The following is a 22,181-nucleotide window of genomic DNA, read 5'->3' as shown; positions in this document are numbered from 1 at the left end:
CAGTATTTGTAGAATCATGAAATGATAGGTGTGTAAAATGAACTCTTGCTTGCAGATCAGGGCTGCTGCAGCTTTGCAGAGCAGATGGGGGATTCTTTTGTTTTAACTGGATGTTTTTTCAATAACCGCAGGAATTTTGTCAACAAAATTCCTGTGTGTCATGCATTTGTACGGCAGAAGAAAAGTTGTACAGAAAAAAGTCTCTGTTCAGTTCAGAAACATTTCATCAAGTAGTCTTTAAACTGTGAAGGACATGCACATGTGCACTCTGCAGATTAAGCCTTTGGGGTTCAGTATTCTTTTTGGTTGTATGTGACTTTGTAATCATCCTTCTATTTTTAAATAGAGCTAATAGCTACGTGAGTTGTTAGCTGTGTTATCTAGGTTGGTGCTCTGCTTATAAAAATAGGTTTTCACATGTTAATTTTAGAGGTTGGCCCCACCCTTGCATTTGAACGCTGTGTGAACTGCAGAGGAGAGCTGATGTGAATCTCAGTTTTAGGGTTTTTAAATAAAACACAGGATGTTATATATTTGGAGTATTGTCTGACGTCATCACAGCTGAGAAGTTGGCATTTATCTAAGTGAGTTTCTTATTTTATATTGTGAATTACTGTTGATGGAGGGAAGGAAAACAATACCCCAAAAAGAAATGTGTRTTTCCTATGTGTCATCAGTAGTAGCATATAGGTCTAGGAGGAGGTTGTTATAAATTTTAGCTTTCTTCTGGATCCTAAAATATGTATGCAAAGGTCTAGAAAGTGGATGCCTAAAATTAGGCAGCAAAATAAGTGCCTACTTTTTTTGATGCTAAATTGTAAGCAATTCAACATTAAGGAGATAGTTAGGAACTGCTGCAAGTTACCTTTGGAAACAAGGCTATTGATTTAAGTGCTAAACATGGATTTCACAGCCACCAAAAAATAGTCCTGTTCTTTATATTCTAGAGATATGCTTTTTCCCATCTCTTCCCTCCAGTTATTCAGCTGACCAAAATGGTTTTTGTTTCCCTCATGCCCTCGCCTAGAATCTGCAGCTTCCCACCAGTCCCTGCTCAGGTTATCTCAAGTTTACTGTTATAATCTTTCATGGTTTCACGTTGTGATGGTACAAATATTTGGTTCTTGTCTCCACGGTGTCCTTGTGGGGTTGCTTCACTTTTTTTTGTTGTGCCTTTATTTTAAAGACTCCTTAAGATATTTAAAGTTAAATTGCCCCCAGCSTATGGTGGTAAGGTAATACATCCTGTCTTTCTGTCTTGTATTCCAGACCTTTCAAACACGTAGCATAAAATCCACTCAACTGATCTCCAGGCTCGAGCTTCTGTATATTTACAGACAGGGATGGCTGACTCTTAGTTTTTTTGTGCAGTAGGGACTAGGAACACTGGCAGCAAGCACAGGACTTGTTTCTGGGAGGAAGTACCTGGCTGATTTAAGAACTTTGCTAGTAAAGACTTAGTACCTCATTGTGAAATATCTCTTTCAATGATTGCCTATTTTTCACCGGCAGCTGAAGCTGATGAAGGTCCTTTAGCAGCACTGTATTTATATTGCCTTTTTAAGTAAGATTTTGGATATTCTGGATTCTCTACTGCTAGCTAGTCTAGAAAATCCCCTTTGAGAAAAGCAAGACCATGTCCCCAGTGTCTGTCAGAGAGAGCCTGTGAATATACTGCTCTGTTCATCACCTGTCCCCAGGTAAATTCTGCTACAGGCCTTCTAAAGCACTGATGATCCCTGTGCAGGATTCCCATACCTGTGCTTCCAGAACTTGTTAGATATTCTCATACTCATGTAATTCCTATGCTATTTTATCAGACTGACAGCCAGTAGCTAAGCAGATCTCCCATAGTTCTTGTTTTTTTGTGGGGAAGCTTTTGCATCCAGCCATCTGTATATAGCACATTTGACAATGTGTTGATTTCATATTGATTGTGCATTTGAGAATCTCTTTTACTTGGTAAATTAGCCTTGTTTAGCCCCACCCTGACTCAACATGCTAAATCACATGTATTTCAACAGTTGCATCGTTCTTATATTAAATTTTCTTTGCAGCTGAAAGAATGCTGTAAATTTACCTTCTCTCTATAACCATCCATTTTTCCCTTTAAAAAAATTCTTTTGGACCCAGTCCCCCTAGTATATTTTACTATCTTCATTTTTAAGCTCTGGGTTGCTCCATATGGACTTGCTGCAGGTTTCACATGAGCTGGAAGCTCCATCATATTAAAAGCCAAACTTCTTTCATATGAACAATTGTTTGCAGATGTGGGTACCTGCTGCTGCTATGTTTGAAATTCAGGGATGGTGTTTTAGGTATCAGCTGGAGCAGTTGAACTCTGGATTGATGCATATTAAAGCAGGCTGTTGACTGAATAGCTTGATCACACATGTTGCAGAGCTGCCAGATAATTTTTATTTCCTAGCAGTGACTTTATTGCTCAGATAAATTTTTTTTTGCTTTAAGTACATTTTCTTTACTATTTGTCTGTCATTGGATATGATGAAGAGCTATTAATTTGCTACTTTGTAGTTCTTAGCCTTGATAATTGGTCTGTTCAAGGCGATTTCTAACAAAAGCAGTATCCTGTTTCATATCCTGGCTATTACTTGTAGGCCATAGATTACAACTGGCTGGTAATGAACAATCTCTTCAACTTTAGAAGAGCTTTTCTTGCCTGAAGACTGATCCCTAAGTCTTCTGTCCCATACACTTCAGATCTTTTACAGCACTGCTACCAATGCACTGACAAAACAATAGTGCTGAAACAAAGCTTTGTTGTGCTTAGCTGTATTGTAACTTACTTCTCTGTAGTCTTGTGCGATCAGAAAGCTCAYTCTTTCCAAACATCAAAGCTTAGGCAAAAGATACATATTTTTTCCTTCAAATAGAACTGAARCTTCCACATTTGACATTGGAGGTCGACTAAATAGCTGTAGGTGGTCTGAAGCAGAGGGGAAATAAGTAGCATCATATGTCCTCCAGAGGCAAGTCTGTGGTGCTGACTTCAAAGAGCCSAACCGGTCTAAATTCCACCTCTTGACAGAGAATCAGCTTTCTCTTACAAGAACAAAATCCAGACACACATCCCACCCCTGTTCCCCAGGAAGGGGGATTTCCTTCCTGTTTTGTACTAGTGACAAATTCTCTGCCTGCCTTAAAAGCATAGACATGCGTAGACATGCTGGACACAGTAGTCTTCTGACAGGTATCATCACAAAATGTGCTGCTTTTCTGTGCTTCCTACRAAAGACTTGAGGTAAAAGGTAAGTACCTTAATTGCTTCTCTCATTTTGCAAGATGGATGCCAGTGATGATCACAGCGTAGAAAGTGACATGCTGGGACAGAATCCAAAGTTTTTATTTTCTTATTCTCTCTCTAAAGCTGTAAAAGATGGCCAAAATGTTCTATATTGGGAAATAGCTTTCTTTCTAAAGTATGTTTGCAGTGACATCATTTAATGGGTGACTTGGGGCCAGAGGCATGTAGTTTTATCTGCTCTCTTACGTGATTGTGGGTCTTCTTGGATGTATAGAAAACAAATTTGTTGTTGTTGTTGGCCCTTGGCTACCGTGATATTTGTGTCAGAGAATTCTCTTGATTAATTATATGCTGTGTGCAAAATACTTTGTACTGACCAGTTTTTAAAACTTTCCTTTTAACATCTTGTTCTGAAAGGTTAAGTAAATTAATGAGAGGAAATCACTTGGCTCTCTCAAAGGATTGTCCTCCCCGCACTCCATGGTAGCCCAGCAGACCTGCCAGTTCTCATACAAATGTATTTCTTCTGATGCAATGAAATACATTTCTKCTGTTCGTATGCATGTTTGGTTATTTGTTCTTTACCTCGCTTCATCTTGCATCTTACCTGCTGTGGTTTATAGCCTTTGACTCATGTCACTGTAGTAAGATTTCCAGGAAGAAAATGTATTTTTTGATTCAGCAGCCTTTCCAAATTTGTCTCTTAAATCATCCTGATTTGTTTTTTTTTCCTTGCTTTCCTGTTTCTTATATTGTTAAATTGTGTGTGTTCATCCTTTGACTCCATGCTGAGTCTCGCATTTTTAATTTCCTTGCTTCTGGCTTGGGGAGTTTTTAAATCAATTTCTTATTTTTTTTTCTTTAAATCCCCCCTCCCTAGAGTTTGTTTCACAGTTTTTGTCATGATTATCCTTTGAGGATGCTGAAGTTAATTAAATATACATGCTCACTGTCACTAGGGGTTTAACTGTAGTTACTACTGYCCTAGGAGAGTACTTGATATAACAAACCCTCCAATGGTCTTTTGGCATGCCAGGTTGTCTTTGGACTCCATCCGCCTGAAAGGTTAACCTTGCAATGAGGAAAACTGGCGAAATTTTGGAAAGCTGGGGGGACATTCTGCCCTCTACTGTTGTTCTTTCGGAGTTTGCAGGAGAGCAATGACTCCCCCCTTAAAAAAAAAAAAAAGGAGAGGGAGAGAGAGAGAGAGAGAGAGGAATCTTCATCTCTCCAACTCAGAATTTTGAGACTGGGAACAGAGTAAAGAAGATTTTGAGCCGTGTGTGTCACATTGATTGTTATAGATTAGATGTGCCTTTTTGTGACTTACAGCCTCCATGAGGCAATGCAACCTGTGCCTCAGCGCAGCAACGATAAGGAGGCTGYTCAGGAGGGCAGTCCAGCCCTTCCCTGGCCACCCAGCTCTCTTTGCTACCGTTGCCCATAAAGAGGAAAGTTATAGTGCTGCCTAGAAGAGTTACGTGCCCACAGGTTGGATAGGTAAAAAGGGAGTGAATCTCTTTTAMTATCTCACACCTTCTAAGTATTTTTCCCTCTGTAGTTATAATAGATAGAGATAGTAGGGTTATGCCCARAAAATAATACCACTTTCCTGACTGCCCTTCAGCAGTGTGTGGTGACTGTTAAGTGTACTGCAAGCTTAYATCAGACTTACACTGAGCCATTTAGAACCTGTTCAAATGTCTCAATTCCGCTAAGCTTTAATGAGATTCCTTTATATCTCTCATCTTTCTTCCTGCTTTCTAAATTGATACCCAGGCTTTCAGCTAAAGAAGTGGTTGCTCTTGGCACTTCAGATGTAATTCATTTGAAAGCTTGTTAGTTGGTGAAATCCTTCRTAATACAGATACTTTCTATAGTTAAGAAAAGAAGTTGTCAGCTTATAGTTTTTGTTTATTTTAAGAACACAAATTATCTAGAAGAATAGATAAAAACTATATGTACATTTTCTATGTGTGAATTCTTTTCTTCTTTCACAGAAACAGCTGAATGGCCAAAATATCTCACTGTTTTCTATTTCCTGACTTTATCTTATGTTAAGATAAATCATTTTATATTCTCTGAAGAAAAGTGATTTTCTCTAACACTGGGTTAGTCTCATGTATTAAAAGCTGCTTGTGGAGAACAAAAACCCTCCCATCTTTTTTGTCCTTAATGCAAAAATGAAAGCAGCAGGAAATTATTTATAAAAACAAAATCAACAAAAGATCTAGTATAAATAGTATGTAGGTCATGCATTAAATTAGATCCAACATCCTAAATGTTTGTGCTCTTATCAAAATACATTAGTAGCCAAATACTAACTTTTTTATTATTCTGTCATGTTTTCCACTCAGTGATATATCTTTCTTCTGGTTTCCATTAGTTGACTTTGACCAACTTGGATCATTCTCTGGAACAAGCTCTTTCTTTCTTGTGTTATATAGTATTGTTTCTTTGGTATTTGAATATCCATCTGAAATACTTGAGTGCTGAGTACCACGTATGGTGTTTTCAGAAGAATTGCCAAATTACACATACTTGCTCCTTAAGAATATTTTGAATCCAAACAGTAGATGTGTAGAGTTTGGCACACAGAACATTCAGTAGATGTTATGTTTGCTATGAAACTAATTAGCTTTAATAGAACAAGTCATGCAGATGGCAACGTACCAGTTAAATGCTAATGTAAATGAAGGTTGATGGTCTTGCTTTGTAATAATAGAGCATAGATTTTAACACTGTTTTCTAACCTCCCATAGTGTTTTCCATGTGCTGGTCCTGAACATAGCAATTGTAGGAGCTGGAGTAGCAATGGCAAGGTTTTATCCAAATATAGGAGGTATCATAAGGTAAGTGTTGCTTGCACATTGAATTTACTTATGGTGTTACTACATATTTACCTTTTTGTATTGAAAAGGAACTGTAAAAGAATGAGTAACTCTGTCTTCACATTTTATGGGGCTTATGCTTTTATAAGTTGTAAATAATGATTTAAAATACAAATGATCAACTCTTCTAAAGCTCTGACAAGCAACTATCTGTAATTGTGGCTTTGTATCTGAGGTGACTGGGATGATTCYGTAAGTTTCGCTGTCGCCTTATCTGAGGACGTTGTAATTATGCAGGCTAAAGAATAGTGTGTCAGTGTAACAGTTGTCCAATTACCATGTAGCTTCTTTCAGGTTTTTCTTTTAAGGGCATTTGAAAGTCCATGATAAAAATCCAAGWAAGCAAAGAACTCCAAAGGAAAAGCTGACATAAAAATTGCATTCTAAGTTGCATCTTAAATTTACCATGTTTATAAACCGCTAGATTTTCTACAATTGAGAAATATTAGAGGAAATTATATAATCAGTTTTATTTTCTACATTTGACACCASTATATATGTAATCATTTTCATTTATTGCTAATTTGCATCTTTCCTACAGCAACCAGGAGAGGGAGGTATTTAAAAATATAGTAATCTGCAACTGTAAAACCACAAAGACAGGCATGGATCTGACCAGTGTAGCGAACTAACTTACTTTTGCTCAATAGATGATCTTTGAGTTTTTTCTCTGTTTRTTCTTCTGTTGATGTTCTTGTTTTTGTGAAAACTTTCTTCTTCCATTAATAGAGGGAGTCTAGTTATTAATTGCAAATAAATAATATGCAGTACATTTTTCTCTTTGCAAAATGATCCTGACCTCTGCTAATTTCTTCCTTGTGCATCATAATCAAACATTTTGAACAATGAATTTTCAGCTGATAAACTATCTATGTAAAACCTAACTTATCAATTTGCCTTTTCTGTTGTGCAGGCAGTTACTCACTACTGTAATGTTTCCAATACCTKAAGGGACAGTTCAAATATTTGAAATAACAAATGGTGTTAGTTAACAATGCACGTTCATAGTTAATGCARTATAGCTTAGTATGTGAAAACTCACAGTAAGGAAAACGATGAGAAGGTTTTGGTAAGCAAGGGAGTGATAATAAGAGCAGCTGAATATTTCAGTACTGTGGTTGATCACAATACCAGGAGGGGCATGTTGATTTCACACACACACACACACACACACACACACACACAGGTCTGGAGAATGGTTTGTAAGGAGTCTTGACAGTAAAGGATAGTGAAGGATGCTTAGCATAGGCTGCACTGTCTAGTCGTTTTGTGTTGTGTGTTGCCAGATTTCCCAAAAGAAAGTAAAAATATAAAAGTCAAAGGTAGGGAGTCATTCCCCAGAARCATCTGGGAGTATGACCAAAACATTGGAGGAATATCAGAATGTAGCTACCTGGGGAGATGGGGGAGAGATGGTTAAATGTCAGTGAAGGAGGTGGAGGACAGCAAAGAACAGATCAATGTTCAGTGACTACAAATAGTCGTTGTCAGTCAAACTGTTCATTGAATTGAAGAAAGAGAAAAAGCAACAAGAAATAAGAGTTAACACGGTGTTCTTTTTCTTTCTTTTTCTTTTTCTCGCCTCCTTCCCCAGATACTCTGGAGCAACATGTGGTCTGGCCTTTGTATTTGTGTATCCGTCTCTCATCTACGTGATCTCCCTGCATCGTGCTGGGCAGCTGACGTGGCCAGCATTGATCGTTCACATCTTTATAATCCTCCTTGGACTGGCTAATCTGATTGCGCAATTCCTCTTGTGAAAACTCCTTCTCTCCGTGGCTGCCACAAGTGGTACAGTGACATTTGGCAACAGCCTTGAGCAACACTATCACACATGAGAACTGAGCAGTCTTCAACATGAACTTTCTGAGAAAAGTTGCACCTTTGAAATGAATTCAGATCACATCTTTTAGGCATTTAAAGGAAACTTGCTTGCTCCTGCATAAACATGATTTTATGAGAAGTGAATTAGTTCATATTTGAGTGGGGTAGTTCCATGTCTTTGAACATTCATCAAGGATTAATTAAGACCRAATATTTTAATTTCCTACAGCCTGTGTCTCAAAACACTCGACTTTCAGTCTTAAGCTGTAGAACTCCCTTCTTCTAAAAGAAGTTTTCTTACCTTTATTAACAAACATGCTGTCACATTATTTTTCAGTGACTGTTCAAAATGCTCTTTGTTGTAGTTGTTTCCCTGTTTTGTTTGGAAAATGAAAAAATGGTTGTATATGTATTTTTTAGGTTAATTTATCATCATTTGGATCAAAATGCACTCTTAATTTTGAATATGCTATTAATTTTTGGCAACATTTTTCCTCTAGGAAATCCCAAATAAGAGAAACAATAAACTGATGTCTCAGTGTTTTATTCAGAATCAATAGGTGCACAAGTTATTTGTGAGCTTACAATGAAAAAAATCAGGACGGTAAAAAAAAAAATTAACCAGGCAGTAGCTCAATTAAAATTAGAATTCCAGACTTGACCTCACTTCAGCTCTGTTAACTGGGTTGTCTTGCCAGGACTTGAATGTGCTTTTATTGCTGTATGTTGGATGCAGCGTCCAGCATAGGCTTTCTTCCTCCCCTGTACAGTCTTAATCTAGTGATCAGTGATCTCTCACTGTGCTCTTTGGATGTTACTCCAAACATTTTGAGCCTGAAGAGGAAGATAGTATAGATAAAGCTGGAACACTTGAAAAATTGTGGACTAAATCAAATAATATAATATAAGTTTTAGATAATTCTTAACAGAAGTTGGAGGAATCTGGAAAAGGCTTTGTTTTTATTTTAATTTCTTGTTTACTAAGAGGGTGTGTGTATGTGTGTGTGTATGTGCGCGTGCGCACGTTTTTTCCTTCACTTGTCTATGGGTCTGAGTCTTAATCCAAAACAATCATTAATTAAGTTGCCATGTGCTAGTACAATCTCATCTTTTAAGGTGAGAAGGAGAGCAAAAACTCTCCTGTACAGAATTTCAGTGTATTAAAAACAAGTTAGTAAATATAAAATAATTGAAAGAGGACTCTAAGCAACACTAAACTCCAAAATGAGTAAAAGAGGAAAAATGTTGGAGTGATCCAATGTTTGTGAAGTGGGAGTTGAATTGGGAAAGAAAATTAAATGGCAGGGTAAGAATTTTTATTTTTCTGAAAGATACCAAAAAGCACAACCTAGATAATTTACTATGTTTCTCTGGGAAATGACATGAATTGCTGTAGTATATTTGTAGACCTGTTTGTGTTTGAGTTAGGCTCCTCAAACTATGCAGATGTTGGTTTTCTTAAATGTTCTTTGATTTGTATGAAATACAAGAGCAAATAGATCTGGAATAATATCTGCAGAATAGAATAATTATTTCAGGTTCCCTTTTTTTGTCTTGTGCCTTTAAAATCAGAACTGGAAAATACACCCACCATCCATTCTGTATTAGAGAGACATGTTTGACCATATCTTTGTCATTTTCCCTGTGTACTGTTATCTTCTGCTGCTTGGTTTGCTTATCTCTAAGACATACCTGTSCATCCTTTTCACTGCCTCAGAATGAGTGTATCCTGCAGTGCTGAATCATTAGCACTGGGCCTGCACATCAGCATTTTAGGGACTGGGTTGACCTTTCCCAGAAAATTTATTTGAATGTCTAGGTAGTCATCGCTACACMCAACATGATGGCTGCATTCCTTCAACATTCTCAATAGTGTATTTCATAAATTACCCCCTCTGTATTTTGTTTTTCTTCGCAAAAAACCTTACCCTTTTCTGAGAAATTTGGATCATTGCATAGCTGCAACATTGCTAAACCTCAGCAGCTGTTTGATACAGAAGAGTAATTGAACACCAAACAAAAAGGGCAAAAGTTGCAGGATTTCAAGCATCGTTGGTCTGACTCACATTAAGCTAAGCTGGAGTTCTGTATGCTTACTTTTTACGTATCCAATGCTTAATTTTAATTAATTTAGGAACATAGCTTCTATGTTCCATCTGGATTTGATCCCATGAGTATCTGTGCTATTGAAGTTGATAGTAAAATGCCTGTTGATTTCAGTGGAGTAAAATTTTTGTAGGATCTAGTAGTTCAACAGAAATCCCTGAATAAGAACAAAGTTCATGATGAGGTGTCTTAATTGCATCTTCTGTTTATTTATTTTCCATTTGTGCAACGTACAATGATATTGAGTTAATAATTAGAAGAAAATTACTCTGTATATTTTTAAAAGCCCATGTTAGAGCTGAGTTACAAAGATACTTTCTGGTTTTGCTGCACCATTTACATAGTCCTTTCTAACAGTTTTGATTTGAATTATAAAATGATAGGAATTAAAGTGATAGCAAATATTTCATTACATTGTCATCACCTGAAGTGCATATACTTACATGAAAGTATTTTTTTTTTCATTTTACTACATGTCATTGGGATATTCACAAGTGCCAGAAGCATGTTATGAGTAAGTAAAGCAGTTTTCTATACTTTATTTTCTTTGTCAGAAATCATAACATCTTAAATTGAAAAGTAATGTTTGAAAATTTAATGGCAGCTTAAATGCCAGCTTAAAAGTTAGACTAGAAGTTAATTACAATGTCTGCTTTCATGCTAGCATAAAATGTAGTTCTCTGCAAATGCACAGGCTTCATCCCACTTGCTCATGCAACCTCCAGTGATGGTCTGCTAATTCCAGTTCCTTATATTCTCTGTTCTAGCAAATCATCAGATAATTTATTAGCAGAAAAAAATAGTATTTTGACCCAATGGCATATTGTGCAATGTCATTATCTTTTTTTTTTTTTTTTTTTTTGCAGAGGAAAAAATAAATTCTTCTGGAAATACTGTATTCTGTCTTTACATTTGAATTTTGCTGCAGTAAGCTAAGAGGTGAAAAACTGTCAGCTCTGGAAGGTGCCATGCCTTGAGTAAGATTCCATATTTTCTTTTATAACGCTACTAGGCTCTTTGTTTGGGAGCAACCCCACCTCTTTGCACTGTGAAAATCCAGCCCTCCATATTGTGTGGTAACTCTGTGATGCAAACTGAAGTTTCATTGCGTTAGGCTCAAGCAGCTGTAATCACCTCTGCCGATATCATTAGGTTAAAATACAGATCTAAAGATACATAAGGAATTAACCCATCATGACCTTTAGGCATTGCCTAAGCATCAGTAGCCAGGGAAACTCCCAGGAAGCTCCAAGAGCAGTTACAGACTATCTGTGCAGGAAAGTCTAGGTGATTACATGTGGCCTAAGCAGCTCATTTAAGAGATTAGTTTTTCAGTGAGAGCTTTGTGTTGAGCAGAAATAGTCTTTCTATCTAAGGACACAGATGACTGGGCTTCTATGTCAGCCTTCAGCCCTTCTGCCATTGCAGTGGCTCAACCCTTAGCGAGGGTGAGAGAACAAATTACCTTTTCCACGTTCTAGCTTGTACTAACCTCCTTGCTTTTCTGTAATGACCTAAAATCATCTATTCCAGTTCCTTAATATTGTCGTCGTCCAGATTTATCCTTTCAGCAGGCTTCAAAATCTCTCCTTTGCTTATTAGTTCTGTTTCCCCTTGCTTTTGTCAGTCACCTGCAGATGCATCTGGTATTACAAATTCATTATTCCTCCAATATCTGGATTAATACGTGCCTGGGTGCCAGTTAATTTATTTTGTCCTGTAACTTAAATGATCTGTGCAGAAGAAACAAGCTTTCAGAGTTCAAACATTGCATCATGTAGGTGGGAGGTGGGGGTTAAGAGAGGATGTTCTACATAAYGTTTTTCTTTTTTTCTTGAAATTCAGCCTTCCAAACTCCATATACAAGAAAATGCATCAAGATAATGGCAGTTGGTTGCAATGCTGAAAGCTTTGTTGAATTGACAGTTTGCCTGCCCGATCTCCAGGCTGCCCCCTCTTCTGCCAGGCTTCTGCACAGTGGATGGTTTTTGGTTACATGATGATCATGTAACCCTTTCCATAAGGGTGTCAACTTGAGAGTTTAAAGGTTACAAGGATGGTTGATTCTCTACCATTGCTTGGATTTGGCATCTCCTAACTTTGAGTGTTGTACTTTGGGCAAACGTTAATTAAAATTCAGGAATGTGCAGTTAGCTTGAAGGTCACTTAGAACTCCCTTGAGGCATATGTTGGTGAATATCCATTCAACCTGGTATAATAGTGGAAAGTTGAGAGGCAGAGACAGTGTAATTGGATKCTGTAACTGCAACAGGAAGGAGGCTTCCCGTATTAATTTAGACAGCCAAATCTTTCCAATATGGTCTACATTCAGGGAAGTACGAAAGACTCCTGTATATTGTACAGTCAGACTCTTGCTGCAACAGCTACATTCATTCTGCAGTCAGAGTAATACAGAAGGTGATAAACTCTGGAAAGCATATTTTTGCCTTYTGTGATGTTTTATTCTGCAGGACAATTGTACTAAACAAACATTGCAGTTGTAATGGATATGAAGGCACCTGAGGAAAAAATAGTAATGGGGAAGATTTTTGCWTGGTTAATAGCTAAGAGATTTTATGCCATACCAGGAAAGCAGTGTCCCTCTTACCATCAGTGAGAAGGAGAAATTTATTTCCATTAGATACTTCTTGAAAAGTGGGGGTTGTCTTCAGTAATGAAAATGCTAATAAAGCAGAGCTCTAAATRACTTCCTAATATGAAGTAAAATATTAATGATACTGCCAAACACTAATACATGCTTATTGTAGCTCATTGTACTATGCTTGACTAGGTAGTGTAGTATAAGCTTTTTCCTTTTAGTTAGTATTCCATGAGGTTCGAGTCATGATCAGCATATTTAATTTCTTCTGCAGCTGAGAACACCATGAAAATTTTCTTGGAAAGGAACAGGACTCACTTCTGCCAGAACCCTTCTACGTTGAACTGCTGTAATTTCAGATGGTGGAACCAGGGCTACGTAGCACTTGCTTTGTGGTTTGTATTTCCAAACACCAACTGATCTGAGGGGGTAAGGGAGGATCTTTTTCTTCACTTACCTAACTGTAGCTTTTCCCATATGTCTCATTTTGTAATCCTGAGTTAGATTAGAATCCAAATGAAAAAACGCAGTTTTGTATAAAACATTTTTCAGTTGCTTCTTACTGTGTTTATATTTCAACTTGGCTAAAGCTAATTGAATTATTTCCAATCGCCCAAAGACCATTTAAAAACTGCTGTCCATGTGTTTCTTTTCATCATTGTTTGTATGGTCTTTTTTCAATTCTGTGGGCCTTGTTCACTTCTGACATTTCATTAAACTGTTAGAGGAAGTTGAGATTAGTCAGGTCATTTCAAATCAACACAGCAGAGCCATTCAGCTGCAATATGAAGGGAGGAGAAATGCCTACACACAGTTCCAGACCAGATACCAAATGCCACACGAAACAGAAACATTGTCCCCACTGCCCAGCTGGCTTCATTTTTTAGAGCAAAGTGAGATTGTATTACAAAATTACTGCAGAGGGTTCAAGTTACAGGCCAGTTATGGGAGGAGAGGGGAGAGAGTTTTGCTTTGAAACTGTGTTTTGATTTATCTTTTTGGTTAATATCTAATTTGTCTACAGGTTTGTAATAAGAGGCCCAGATTCAGGATACCAAGTTAGCATAAACAACCTCAGATCCCTTCACCTTGCAGTAAGAGAGATCTAAGGGTCTGGGCTGGTAGAGGGTTGCAGAGGCAGTAAAGATGATTCCCCCTGCTTYTCTGTGTTGGCATTTTGAGTTCCGGATATGGGAGAGCTTAGTTTCACTCAGTACCTTTTCTCATACAGGAAGATATTCTTTACAAACTGAACGCTAAGTCTCACCTATCCTGTGTGCAGCCCTTTGGCTTGAGAAGGAAAATTTACATGACTGAAGTCTTCTGTTATGGAAATATAGCTGCTATTTAGAGTGGCAGCCAGACAGACCACAACGGCTAAAGATCAAATCTTTCTTCTGTGAAAGTTACTATGAGAGGTTTACAGTTGTCCAGGAAGCTGCTGCCTTCTTTCTGAAACCAGATTTATTGAACTGTTGACATCATTTCATGTTTTATAATAGTGCCACCAATTCCTTTTTTTTTTTTTTTTTTTTTTTTGGTTTTTTTTGTTTTGTTTTTGTTTTTAATAGTGGTTCAGGTTCAAGTGTTATCTTGTCCCTCCTTCTGGCATGTCTTACACAGAAGCAGTGTGCAATGGAGGATACTTAACTTCTATCTACATAACTTCTGATAGCCAAACTCCAGCTAGCTATGAGTTGCTGTTTGAATAATTATCTGTGATATCAAAGGATAGCAAAAGTTGCTACTCTTAATACTGGGCTTTTTTTCTGTTTTGTTTTCTCTTTTTTAATTAACAAGTCTGRGCTAGAGCAATGCCAATCTATCAAAACAGTGAGTTGCAGTTGCGTAGACTGCTCTTTTTCCAACAGAAGAAAATAAGTTTGGAGAAAATACAGACAGACAAATGAAGACAGTCTTTGCACTCTGAGTGCACTCATTTGTACCACGGAAAGCACTTCTGCAGACAGCCAACTACCCCATCACTGATTGCAAGAATAATGGATTAGCTGTCCTCAAAAAATAAATTCTTACCTAGCAGTTTACAAGATGCACAGTTTTTCATTCCCTTCCTGTATGCTTTCACAGATAACTCGGATGCCCCAGTGAGCCCCTTTCAGACAGGTTTCTTCACCTGATTTGCACCTTAGTGTAATAATTTGCCTTTTAGTGGCATCAAAGGAGTATGTGCATGACTACAGGCTCCCACACCTTCCCTAGGAGCTTATGAACCTTTTGAGTTCTTTCCACACTGAAATCTGCCCTCAGTCCCTGTTCGCACTGGAATGTCTGCACTTACCTACTAGGCCAAACTGCAGCTAAACTTCAGCTGTTGGGTAAACTTGTTAAAAACCTGGCTTCTATGGTTTGATTGTGAAGGCACTGCTTGTTTTGCTTAGTTTTCTTTAGCACATGACTGAGACTTTTACCTTCATCCCATGTGTTTATTCAGAGAAAATTAGGCCATTGGATGACAGAATGTTTCAACCTTGCTTGTGCTTCACAGTGCGACCTGACTAAAGAGGATCTCTAAAATATGAATCCAATAAAATTTTGTTCTGTATTGAATCAGGAATACAAACCTATCAACCCAATTTTATCCAGAAAGCAAAGTGTCTGGAAAAATTCACTGAGAAGTAGGTGCCATAAGAAAGACAACTACAAAGAAGAAGCTTTAAAAGTCATCAAATACATATAAACAAAATTTTCTGGCAAGGGCAGTCTGAACCTCTGGCTTACTTGGGCCCACTGCCATCACTAGGAATCTTTCCCTTTGCTTTCAATGGGCAATGGTTCAGGCCTTGGAGAAATTGGTCTTGAAAAGATTTTGGCAGTTACGAAAAGATTCCAGCAGAAACAGCTGGACTCAGCTTTCCAAGCAAGAAGCTGGATTTGCTTCACCAGCTTTTATTCAGGTGCAATGGGACCTGTATCACAGTTAACCTTACGTTGTAGAGTGTAATATAACAAGTTCACTTTTTCAGAAAGTCATTTAATTGAAAAGGAAAGTACCAAAGGAAAAAATAGTGTAAGTGGGGAGCGCAATCTGAATTTTTTATGTTTTTCTGATGCAGTGATAACTCATACAGGAAGAATCRTAACACCTTTAAAGATGCCCCTGCTAGCTATTTTATACCAGGGTGTTTTGCTCTTTGGACAAAAATGCATAAGTATTCTGGGATTTGTGCTTAGTTATATTGTTGTTCCCTTACATGCTGCTTCTTTGCATGTTAGTCATTTGTCAGTRTTTGTCTGTGGAGTATTTTATAGCATTTTAACCACATGGAAAATATGCAAGCTGAACAGGCTGAATTTGATGAATAATCTATTGTGTGTAGATGTTGCGATGTATTTCTGGGGAAGAAAAAAAAATACTAAGAGCACTCTTTCCTCTTCAAATACACTTGTAAGGAATGATCCCAGAGCTGCAAAAGATCCTCCTTTCTGAAGGGCTATGTGAATTTCCATGCAGTTCACTACCTTCTTTACTAACTGCAGCCACAAACCTCAAGCCAGCAGACAGCTGGAGAGGAGCTGTGAACTTCCCTGACCACATTTATTTTAAAATGTTACACTGACGTATATAGAGAATCACAGACGACCCAGAACTCAGCTTTCTAGCATATGCTTGTCGATCAGCACCACAGCTTGTTCATTATACTATACTACTTTTTAGAGCAGTTAATCTAGTTTTGCTTAATCTAACTATAAACTGTCCTTGATCCAGCATTCGTGATCACAGTTTTTCTCTAACAGATGAATGGTTGTGTAGTCTTTTAGATATATCTGTGTCAAGCTCTTCTCCAGTGACTGGACTACAGAGGGGACTGAGCAACTTAAATACAAAAATYTCTTTTGGGAGCTAGAGGCCTGAACATCTACATAATTCTGCTGACATATTTAGAGAAGCCACAGCTAAGTGTGCCTTACACACCAATAATGTGCATCTGTGTTCTACTGCATGAATCCCCGCAGTATATATTACACTTCCTTGTCATGCTGGCCTGTAATCAACTGTGTTATGCTTCCATTTTGATATCCGATCCACCAACAGGATGAGTATGTAACAACTGTCAACAGCCTAGGTCTCAATAAAATGTTATGCTTTTAGCTCTCAGGGTTTTGGTTTAATGCTGTGTCTTAGCCATGATGGCATGAGTGACTTCAAGAGTCACTTTTCCCACTGGCAATAAAGGAAGAAGCAATAAACAGATCTGTTACAATACAGGTACACGCAGTTGCAGCAGTACCACACTATGTCCATTTTCCACGCAAAGTGGTGGCCTTCAACTGAAAAGTACATCATAACTGCTAAATTGTTATAGCTCTGTGGATTGCTTTGCTGTTCGTACTCCAGAAATTTTCAAAGGGGATAAAATTTGTTAGATGTGTTACTGGGGCACACCAAAGCTATAGAAGTAGTAATAGGAAATGAATAGAAAAATAGCATGTAATGACCAAAGCTACCTCAGGACCTGTGGAGTTCCACCCAAAAATCTGAAGATGCACARAGATAAAGAAAAGCAATGCATGATAGTTTCTGTCTTCTGGCCACTCTCAAGAGTAAGATGCTCCTGATGTTCACAAAGCTCTCATTTCGGCCAGGTACTGGAAAGCAATCAGCCAGATATCCGAAAGCAATACAAACGCCAGTTTAGCCAAATTAGCATTATAAAGCTGTAAGTGAATGACCTCAGCACAGCAGAGCTGAATATCTTCAGAAACTGCAAGTGGGGCAGTCAGAGGTGCAAATCATCAAACTAAGAGCAGATGCAAACGTTTATGCAGTCTATTAAGGTTTGATTTTAGCCTATAAATCATATGAGACAAATGGAATACATTATAAAGGTGTAGGCAATATGATATGAAAAGTTTTTCCCCTTAGCATCTCATTTCTTATTTTTAAAGGTTTGGATTCTCAAAAATATATATTTTTGTTTACTGATATTAAATTAATCTCTTTTGGAGGAGCTAGATTCTATTGCCTGAGCCCAGCTCACAACTTTAAGGACAACATAGCATTTTGTAGACTTTTCTGCTGTGAAACAGCTACTATTACAGAAATGGCATTTAAGAGCATTCCTTTTCTGCCTTCAAGAGTTTTGGGGTAGTCCTCCTTTTTCAGTTTTAAAATGACCAAATAGTTCCAGTAATTTCTGATCTCCCTGCCAGTTTATTATTAGTGCAACTGGCTACAAACTAGCTGACTGATGTCAGTCTTGTAATAAAGAATGACAGAGTTAGACAAGGGTCCCATGAGAAACTGAAAAAGGAGGATGAAGCATATTTGTAAATCTGTATAAGAGACTGCAAGTTCTCTGGCAAAAGTTTTACAATTTTTTATAGCACTACTTACTCAACAGGTTTTCTTTCTTATCCTTTCCTGGGTGCATGCATGTTGCATTGTACTTTTTTATTTTTTTTAATATGTCATGTAAGAGAGTACATGAATATTCTTATTTCATGTGAGTACATAACACTTTATTTAATATGACTCATGAACATATCCTCCAAGGTAAAGCATAGACCAAATTATTGGCTATGCAGTCTTAGGTTTGTATCTTTTTACATAAATGAATCATAACTGTGAAAGAAGACGTATTTTCCAAGGCTGCAACAGCAATTTTTCCAGCTATTGTATGCACAGGAATGTGGCTGCACACACCCACAGATCTGCAGACATCAATAAAGCTTATGGATTCTGTCAGCTGCAGGACCAGTAATTAAGCATTAGTGTGAGAGCCACCCATGTCCTTTCCTGATCTTTTCAGTAGCTCTAACTCAGCCTCATTTGATTTTGCMACTAAACATTTTCAGAAGAGTCAGGTTGTGGTTGTACAATGGTCTTTGCAAAACTGGACAATTACAAGGTGTCTATCCAGATTACTTCATACAGGAGTGAAACAGGTTGTAAACTGGTTTTCCTAGACTTAAAACCATGAGGTTAAAAAAAGCACTAAGTTAAAAAAGATACCAGATTTAGGTTGCTGTCTATTACAATGTATAATTTTTAGTGTTCTACCATTCAGGCTAAGTTCTTGGAGGAAGACTTATATGGCCAAGAGTAAGATATTTTGAAGCCACCAGTTCTCAAAAACTAATTTTAATCTGGCCAGTAGGAAATGCAGTAGGGAGTTACTCACTTTAGTCTGAGCTGCAGGGACATGGCATGTCACTTTTCTCCTTATAGCCAGGAAAAGCTGCTGCATTAGCCATATTTATGTCTAAAATCCATTCAGGGACGAAGCTGTACTTAATCTGAGCTGTCTCTGGGATCCAGTGCAGCATAATCTGCAAATCACAAAAGACATCTGGACTTCTGGAGTACTTAAAAAGTGTTTCAAAGAAAATTTGAGTCTCATCTCATTTTCCATTGCCTGAACTGTATCTTTACTGTCATCTGTGCTGCTCTGCTGGTGATAAAAAATTTCCAACCTTCAGGCTATATGAATAYGTAAAGCATTCCAGCAAATTCAAATACCATCTTGCCTCAGTACAAATCTACAAAGGTGGTTTTCCAGCATACATGAGGCAACACCTAACCTATGAAAAATTCACTGTATTTCAGCAGACACATAATGTGCTCTGGGAAACATTCTAACTTGATTCCTTAAAACTAGACTATCAATTCAACTAGACTGCCTTTAGGATATAATTTCTTATTTCCAGATTTCCACATGATATGAAACAGATTCACGTTTACAGAGGGCACATCTTACTAGGAAGAAACATAGAGCTTCATGATGTCTTTTGTTCAAGGAAACCATCAAAACATTGATGGGAAAAAAAAAGGAGTCATTTGTTACTCTTTTTTCATATTTGTGATAGCATCTAATAACTAAAGAGTGGACAAAATTTTGGTTCAGAATCTGGTTCCTTACTTTGTGCAATTTCAAAAAATTTGGATATGGTTGTTTCAGTTCAAGCTCACTGGTGCTAATTCTATATTACTGCCTTTTTCTCTAGACCATTTACTAGCTATAGTGAACTCTAGTGAACTTGGCTAGACTAGTCAAGAATTCCCAAAAGCCAGAGTACTTCTTTCAACAGTAAAACTCAAGAGAGAAAAAAGARAAAATCCAAGAGGAATTCCCATGGGGGATTACTCCAGGGCTTGTGTAGTAAGCAGGTTATTTTATGCCTGGAATCTGTGAATCCCTTCATGTCTGTATTGGTAAGGCCAGTACTTGTAATTCTCTCCACTTTATCCAACCACTCCCCATGCTTTCTTATGCCTTAAGAGCTTGTCAGTRCAAGGAGGATCCACAGGAAAGGTCACATAGCATTAAGACATAATATCTTTTCATTAGGTATTTAAAATAAGAGAAAACATGTATAAAGCTCCCTTCTGACTTTCTGTTCTCTTTTCTTAAGTTATAGTACAGTTCCCCAGAGCAATGCTAAATATCACTTTAATCCAAGTGAAAATTATCCTCATAACCAACTGGAAGGGCACAGAAATGCAAAAGGTAATTATACACCTTTAAAGGTGATCATCAGATCAGACATGAATTGGACTGTACCATTTGTGAGGGGACACTATTGACCTCAAAGAATTTGGACATTTGTTTTGCATTTGTTTGTAACAACAGAAGCTCCAGCAGCACAGTGGTCGCCTAACTCTGAATTGGGGCACTGGTTCAATACTGACTCAGAGGGAAGTATGCCAGCAGCACCACTGAATGTGCATTATATATAATACAGCAGGAAATTTGGACAGCAACTTGCTATAACACTGTTTTGGAAATGCATGAGTCACTGTGTTTCTGGAATCCATGGCCTTTCTCAGCATGCTTTTGTTCTACATACCCTGTCATGTCCTTTGAGAAAGCCTGAAGCAGTGATGCCGAGTTAGTTTATCCAGGATCTTCACGTTGGAATATTCTAATCCATCTGTGTTATTTTGCTTCCTGTTTTCCAAAAAGAAAAAAGCAATCCACAATGTTCTTCCATTGTGAAATGTTATTTGAAATGTTTTTCTAATTGATACTAATGTTTTTAGGGCAATCCACTGAACCTTTCACCTTTCACTTCAGCTGTTGCACTCATTGGCTTTTCTGATGTTTTCAGATGAGGGTCCTCCATTTCTCCTCCTACCACCACATATGCAGTATTCCTTCACCATTGTGTTTCAAAGTGTTTTTTACAAGACCTGAACACTTAAAACACTGATAAAATCACGTATGTGCTCTTTATTTACTAAGCATGCCAGGGGATGCCTCTGCATTTCCTTTGCTTCCTTTCTGCTCTACTCCCACTGACAGGTCTTTCACTGTTTCCAGAGCTGCACTTCCACCTCCGCAGGCTTAGAATCCATATACAGCTTTGAACTGCACTGATGGCAGAAGAGCCCTTTCTCTAACACCTCATAATTTGTCTAGAATACCTTAGCTCTTTTTTTCACTGCTCACACTAAAATCTAGTGCTGTACTGATTTAAAATGAAAATAGTTTTATTTAATCAGATAACTACATATATGTGTGTGTGTGTGCATGCACACACACATAAACACACATATTTTTTATGAGGCATTCAAATATAGGTATGTTCCAAAAGATAAAAGCGYAAGAATAATGAACAACAATGGTTCTGCCAGAAGCAGGGTACAGAGGAGTGAGATGCTTCCCATCTTGCAAACAATTAGATGTGTTGGATTAAGTATCTGAGCAAGCAAGTATTACCAAAAATGAATAAAATTAGGGAAATGCAGTTAGGAAGAGCTGGGGCTGAAGAGTTAGAGCTCTATTATAGTATCCACAGTGAGTCAGATTCACAAGGAAGTCTTAGACGCCTAACAGGATTTTTTTATACTGGCACTTAGATACTGGCACTCGGGCGTATGCATACTATCTCTGTGATCAGCTGTGAGCTAACCCTACAGGCATCTAACATCACCCGGAGTCAAAAACATGCTCAGAGCCTACCTCACAGATGAGAGCAGGGGAGATGCAAATATAGGAGTTCTCCAGTCTTTGTCACCTATTGATCCTGGTCTAGCAGGAATAGCCAGTTTGCCTAACTCTCCCTTAAAACACAGCTAGGAAGCAGATGGGTTATGTCCTGCCCATGTCCGGTAATAAAAGCAGGGAGATGGAAGATTTGGGAAGCTGAATTCCCCCTTTTTTTTCCATAACAGATGTGGAACAGATTTACAGCAACAGCTACAATCTCTCAGAAGAGTTTCCTAATTACCAGCCTTATAGAGCCACTTCTCTCAGTTATTCTTAAATGCGATAAAGCCAACAGGATTTTTTACCATATAGAGTTTGTCTCCAATTTTTAAAGGGAACTTTTCATTACTATAAAGCTAGTGTGTGTGGGGGGCATTTAATAAAGAATGGTACAAAGGGCTTGATTGAAAAAAATCAAGCCATACCATGGACATCCCTAGCATATGCAACATTATAGTTGCACTGCATTGCACACAGATCACTTTTTAATGAGATCTGACATGTTATATAGACCTGCATTTATCTGCTTACACCATATCTCATCC

General features: G+C 37.8%; 1 protein-coding gene and 1 long non-coding RNA gene across 4 annotated transcripts in view; both read left to right on the top strand.

Moving 5' to 3' along the window:
- The window catches only part of SLC38A9 (solute carrier family 38 member 9), a 50,673-nt gene extending 39,765 nt beyond the window's left edge, over positions 1-10,908 (top strand). For all 3 annotated transcript variants that reach the window (XM_085326434.1, XM_085326435.1, XM_085326433.1), the window contains 2 exons: positions 6,028-6,117; positions 7,751-10,908. In XM_085326434.1, coding sequence (XP_085182560.1) covers positions 6,028-6,117; positions 7,751-7,916 — 256 coding nt within the window. In that variant the 3' untranslated portion in view covers positions 7,917-10,908. The remainder of the gene's footprint in view (positions 1-6,027; positions 6,118-7,750) is intronic.
- Positions 10,909-12,962: 2,054 nt separating this feature from the next.
- On the top strand, positions 12,963-21,924 carry LOC146600020 (uncharacterized). Its single transcript, XR_014898380.1, has 3 exons — positions 12,963-13,080; positions 20,756-20,866; positions 21,822-21,924. It is a non-coding gene; the product is annotated as an uncharacterized LOC146600020 (long non-coding RNA).
- The last annotated feature ends 257 nt before the right edge of the window (positions 21,925-22,181 follow it).

This window comes from Rhea americana, unplaced genomic scaffold (genome assembly GCF_003343005.1).
Source record: "Rhea americana isolate MKP2758 unplaced genomic scaffold, rheAme1 scaffold_13, whole genome shotgun sequence".
In the NCBI taxonomy this organism is placed as follows: domain Eukaryota; kingdom Metazoa; phylum Chordata; class Aves; order Rheiformes; family Rheidae; genus Rhea; species Rhea americana.
Note: the sequence above shows the minus strand (reverse complement) of the source record. Positions and strands in the feature narration are given on the sequence as shown.